Raw genomic sequence first — 5604 nt, forward strand, 5'->3', positions numbered from 1 at the left:
GGGCAGAGCGTCAGGGCAAGACGGCGGGGCAGGACGCCCGGAGCGAAACGCAGGCGAACGGTCACCGCTTTTTCCCTGCTCCTTCCCAGGGTGCCGCCGCGGCCCGGCCCCGCTCTTACCTGGCCGGGCCCCCCGTCAGCGTGGCGTCAATGACGTGCTCGTTGTTGATGCGGAACATGTAGATCCCGCGGTTCTGGGGAGCGAGAGAGAGTCACCGGCTGCCCCGAGCCCCCCAGGCGCCCCGTACCCTGCCCGAACCCCCGCGCCCCCACCTGCTCCTCGTAGATCTTCTCCCGCCGGTTGGCCACCTCGTTGCGGATGATGGTGCCGATGTACTCGATGACCATGGTGTGCTTCTCGATGTCCTTGGCCGCGTAGAGCCCCAGGCCCTGGATGCGGGACCGCGCCAGGTACACGTTGTTCTTCCACTCCGTCTTCAGGCGCCGGTACTGGGAGGACTTGGAGTGCACGAACTGCTTGCTGTAGGGCGTGTTGGTCTCGCCCGTGAACGTGCTCTGGTAGGCCTTGGACATGCTTGTGCTGTTCAGGGTGTGGGGCCTGCCGAGGGGGCCGGGAGGGCGTCAGAGCCGCCGCGGGGCAGAGCGCGGGCCCGCCTGCCCCCGACGCCGGCTCTCCCCGGCCCCCAGCTCACCGCTTGTAGTGGGTGAGGATCTTGGGCTCAGAGCGGGCGCAGCCGGTGGGGTTGATCATCAGCGGCAGCTCCATGAGCGGGTGGCGCCCGTAGCGGAACAGGTAGTTCTGGCAGCTCTCGACGCCGGGCAGCTGCCGCGGAGGGAGCGGAGGGGCCGTGGGTYGAGCGGCAGCACCGCAGGTTGCCCCGGCCCCACGGCCGCCAGCCTTTTCTGAACGGGGCTGGCCCACGGCGTGCGCACCGGGCACCCGGGTCCCTCCCGCAGGGCAGGGAGACCCCCGCGCCCCAGGCAGGGCCCCGGCACCTACCGACTCGGCGATGCGCAGCACCGCGTGCACCGTGAGGCCGAAGAGCTCCTCGCCCTTCAGGTACTCGGGGAAGAGCCGCAGCATGTCGGCTTCCTTCCTCATCATCGCCACCGGCTCGATGATCCGGTTCCAGACAGCTGCCGAGAGAAGACAGGGTTTAACGCAGGGACCTGCTGCAGCCGGCCCGACAGCTCCCCAGCGGGGACCCTGTGCCACAGCTGGAGCCACCCCAGGAGCTCGGATCACCCCCTTCTCCCCGAGACCAGCAGCTGCCCAGCCCCGACGCCTGGTGCCAGCTCATCCTGGCACTGGACAGCAGCAACTTAAGGGGTGGAGGAAGGCAAAGGGTTGGCATCCGCAGAGCTGATCGCGCCTTACCCTGCGGCGAGGAGTCGGAGAAGACCAGGTCCTCCAGGCCCTGCTCGATGACCTGCACGACGAACTCGGGGCGCCCGTTGTTCTCGCAGATGGTGCAGCGGTAGCAGCAGCGGCGGTTGTTGGTCCGCAGGCTCCAGTAGATGCGCGTGGCCTCGTAGCCCACGGGGTAGAGGGCCGTGACGCTGTGGAAGTCAGCCATCTGGTGCGGCAGGAGCTGCCCGATGGCGTGGAAGACCAGCCCGCCCACGCGGAACATGTGGAGCCGCTCGCCCCGCTGGATGATGCTGGCGATCTGCTTCACCTCGTCCCGCTCGATGTAGACGCGCCGGAAGACCGTGAAGCTGCTCAGCTCCTGCTCGCAGGGGCCCTTCAGCTTGTGCAAGGGGCACAGCATGGTCTTGTCCTTGAAGAACATGCACTTGGCGCGGATGGCGCAGGCGAAGTGGTAGACGCTGGGGCACCGGATGCGGTTGCAGCTGTTGGTGGCGCCGGTTTTCTGGCACAGGGAGCACTTGGTGAGCAGCCCGCGGTGCAGGGCCACCTCCACGTTGATGAGGGCCCCACCCTGCGTCTCGTACACCTCCGTGGACCACAGGGCGCAGTTCAGGTGGACCCAGAGGTCGAGGTCAAGGTTGAGCAGGCGGGCCGGCCCGTCCGTGGCCCCGTCGCCCTCCTCGTGGCAGAAGCAGCACTTGCGCAGGTCCCGCGGCACCTTCTCGGGGCGCAGGGTGGTGCCTAGCTTGTCGATGAACTCTGCGATCTCCTTGTCGCCGTCCCGCTTGGCACCCCCCTTCTGGATGGTGACGAGGAAGCGGAGCCTTTTCCACCGCACCCCCTTCCACTTCTTCAGCCGGGGCCGCGCTTCGTCCCCGTCCTCCGGTGGCCGCGAGCGTGGCTTGAAGCGGGGCGGCGAGTGGGCGGCCGTGGCCCCGTCCTCCCGGGGGGCTGGCGAGGGGGCCGGCGGGAGCGGGGACAGGGGAGCCGGGGCTGCCTCGTGGGCTGCCTCGGGGTCGGGGACCCGGGCGGCCTCCGCGGGGCTGGACGGGGAGGGGACAGAGGGGGACAGCGGGGGCGAGGGTTCCTGGGGCATGACGGAGAGCTGCCGCACGTCCAGGTTGGAGACGTTGTTGACGTAGCAGTGGTGCAGGGCCTTCTCGGTCGGGGGGCTCTCCTGCGGTGCAGAGGGCGCGGGTCAGAGCGCCCGAGGGATGGGGACCCCCACACGTTGCGGGGGGGGTCCTAAGTCCTGCAGGGACCCCGCAAGGACCTCCCTGCCCCCTTCCACACATCACGGGGTGACTCAGTCCCACGAGGACCCCCCACACCTCTCCATGAGGCCATAGGGGACTTGACCCCACAGGAACCTCCCTGCACCACCCTGCAGTTAGGGGGGACCTTGGTCCTACTGGGGCCCCTGTGCACCCCCAGACAGGCACAGCCCCACAGGGACCCCCACACACCTCTCCCAAGGTCATAGTCCTACAGGGACTCCCCTGCACCCCCAGACAGCCGTAGCCTTGCAGGGACACCCCACGCCCCCTCCCGCAGTCCCAGCCCCACGGGGACCCCTGCACCCGCCGACCTGTTTGAGCAGCGTCAGGAGGTCCAGCTCGCCCTTGAGGCTGTAGCCCGGCAGCACCGCGTCAAATTGCTTCAGCCACTCGGAGCTGCTGTCCGGCACCTTCCCGGCCAGCGCCGCCTTGTCCTTGCTGCCGAGCATCCCTGTGGGAGAGATGGGCTGTTACGCRGATGTGGGGTGCCCACGGGGCCGAACGGCAAGGAACGGGGCGGATGCTCACCAGCCATGTCCGTCTCCACCTTCTTGGCCTCGACCACGGCGCCTCGCATGGGGCTGTCCGGAAACAGCACCTCGTAGGAGCTGGGGATCTTCACGCTCAGCAGCTCGGCCATGGCCACCATCACCCCGTTGAGGTTCTGGGCAAGAGGAAGCAGGACCCCATCAGGGACAGAGACAGGGGCCCCACAGTTGCGGCTGCAGCCGCGCAGGGACCCCGGCACCAGGTCCTGCCTCGTGCCACCCCCTGGCTCACCTTGGCAGCCGCCGCGGACACCGTCAGCATGACGGACACCTCGCTGCTCTTGGCCTTCTCCCATGGGGCGCCCGCGCCTGCTGCCCCCACCTTCCCGGGGGGCGCCCCGAAGGGCTCCGCGGCCTCGTAGGGCTTCGTGTCAGGGAACACTGGCACATGGAGAAAGGGGTCAGAGATGCATGGCACCAGCCCCGCCAACGGCCGCCCCGGACCCCCATGGGATCCGGCATGGAAACGCTGTTGGGAATTCACTGCTTTGCAAGGCTAGAGCTTTCCAGTGCAGCAAGAGAGACCGGGACACGGTGGCAGGGATGGAGAGCTGCCAGCACCGACGGACACCCCGAGGAACGGCTGAGGGAGCCCCAGGAATACCCCAGCCCCAACACAGGGGGACACGTGCAGGGCTCAGCCGTCCAGCCCACGCGTCCCACGGGCCTTTACACTCAGCCTACGTGCCCTGTGGGTCCTCCTCTGCCCAGCCTTACCCCTACCCGGTCCATACGTCCCATGGATACCTCCTGCACAGTCCATACATCCCTTCCTACCTGCCTCATTGATCCCCTTCTGCCCGCCATCGAACACCCATGGGTTCCCCCTGCCTGGTACGCACACGCCACAGACCCTCCTGCCCTGCCTTGCCCCCGCACGGCCCGAGCACCGCGTAGACCCCCTCCTGCCTGGCCCACGCGCCCCGTGGTCCCCCCTCACCCGGCGCAGCCCACCTGGGATGCTGGCCCGGGGGATGATGGGGATGATGGGTGACAGCACGCGCTCCTCCAGCTCCGGCTTGGCCTCGCTGAGCAGGGGGAAGCGGAGCAGCTCCTCGCCCAGCACGCTCTCCGGCGACGAGGCGGGCACGATGCTGTCGGGGGAGTCGCTCTCGTCGTCGCTCTCCATCCTGCGGGGAGCGAAGGAGGAGAAGAGGCGTCACAGCCCCGTCCGAGCTCGCCCGCGGGCCGGGAGGGCGCCGCGGCCGGGGACTCACCTGACGTCCTCGGTCTGGTTGTGCGGAGGGGTGGGCAGAGCCGCCAGCAGGTCCAGGCTCTTCACCTCCACGGCTGGAGTGTCTGCGCGGGGGAAAGGCTGGGCGTTACGGAGGGCCGGGCAGCGCCGCGGGCGCCCGCGCCGCCACCGGACCCGCACTCACCCTTGTGGCCGTGGGGCTCGCGGGCCGGGTCGGCGTCCTTGGGCTGCTCGGCCAGCTCCTCGGGGGCCGTGACGCCGTTCACCATCTTCTGCTGCACGGAGGGGGGCGGCGTGGGGGGCAGCGAGGAGGGCGGCGTGGGCGGGTTGCTGAGGTTGTTCTGCGGGGAAGGGGGGGGGAACGTGGCGGGGTGAGCGCGGGCGGCCGCGGGGACGTCCCCATCCCCRGGGTGGTGGTGGGGGGGGGACACGGGCGCAGCCCCCGCCTCACCTTGGTGAGCAGCTGGGAGTAGTAGTCGGGGACGCTGTCGAGCACGGCGCTGCCGAAGGCGCCCCGCAGCTGGCTCTTCCCGTTGATGGGGCTGCTGCCGAAGGGCGCGAAGAGGCTGAAGTTGGCCGTGATGGTCGGCTCCGTGAGGGGCAGCAGGGACAGCTCCTGGGGACAGAGCGGTGAGCGGGGGACGGGGACGCCGGCCGCCCCACGCCCGCCCGGCCGTGCCCCCGCACCTACCTGCTTCAGCTGCCTCATCAGGGCCTCGCTGGACTTGAGCCCGTCGTCCTTGCGCAGCTTCTTGCGGGAAGCCGGGACCCGCTCGCTGCCCTTCTGCACCCGCTTGGGCTTGGCGGCCACCGGCTTCTTGGCGATGGAGAGGTCCTGGGGGGACGGAGAGCGGAGGGGCAGCGATGCCGCTCACCTCGCGGCCCGGCGGCGCCGGCTGCGGCGCGGCTCCCCGGCTCTCCGCGTGCCCGTTGAGCTCGCCGGGGCACTGCGCCGAGAGCTGCACGTTCTTGGCCCGCAGCAGCTTCTGCAGCAGCAGGTGCCCGGCCTCGGAGCGGGCGCCCGGTCCCAGCGGGCTGCCGGCTTGGGCGCCCGCCGGGTCCCCGTTGGCTTCCCGCTTCACCGGCTCCTCGGGGTCCAGCTCGCACTGCGCCGCCGCCGCCACCGCCGCCTCCTCCTTGGGCTCCTGCTTGATGGACACCTGGGGGGGCTCGCCGGCCACGGGGCCCCCCTCCGCCGCGGCCCCGGCCTGCCCATTGACGTGGGTCTCGGCCGGGTCGGCGCCGGGCGCCG

The 5604-nt window shown here is 70.3% G+C and overlaps 1 protein-coding gene across 1 annotated transcript in view; it reads right to left on the reverse strand.

Annotated features, from left to right (window-relative positions):
* Nucleotides 1–115: 115 nt before the first annotated feature.
* The window catches only part of KMT2D (lysine methyltransferase 2D), a gene marked incomplete at its 5' end in the record, with an annotated part of 25726 nt that continues 20237 nt past the window's right edge, over nt 116–5604 (reverse strand). Inside the window, 14 exons of the mRNA XM_026055447.1 lie at nt 116–193; nt 273–558; nt 653–783; nt 961–1097; nt 1339–2509; nt 2921–3060; nt 3138–3273; nt 3390–3538; nt 4112–4287; nt 4375–4456; nt 4537–4693; nt 4804–4968; nt 5044–5187; nt 5228–5596. Coding sequence (XP_025911232.1) covers nt 116–193; nt 273–558; nt 653–783; nt 961–1097; nt 1339–2509; nt 2921–3060; nt 3138–3273; nt 3390–3538; nt 4112–4287; nt 4375–4456; nt 4537–4693; nt 4804–4968; nt 5044–5187; nt 5228–5596 — 3321 coding nt within the window. The remainder of the gene's footprint in view (nt 194–272; nt 559–652; nt 784–960; nt 1098–1338; nt 2510–2920; nt 3061–3137; nt 3274–3389; nt 3539–4111; nt 4288–4374; nt 4457–4536; nt 4694–4803; nt 4969–5043; nt 5188–5227; nt 5597–5604) is intronic.

This window comes from Apteryx rowi, unplaced genomic scaffold, assembly GCF_003343035.1.
Source record: "Apteryx rowi isolate R43461 unplaced genomic scaffold, aptRow1 scaffold_999, whole genome shotgun sequence".
Taxonomy (NCBI): Eukaryota; Metazoa; Chordata; class Aves; order Apterygiformes; family Apterygidae; genus Apteryx; species Apteryx rowi.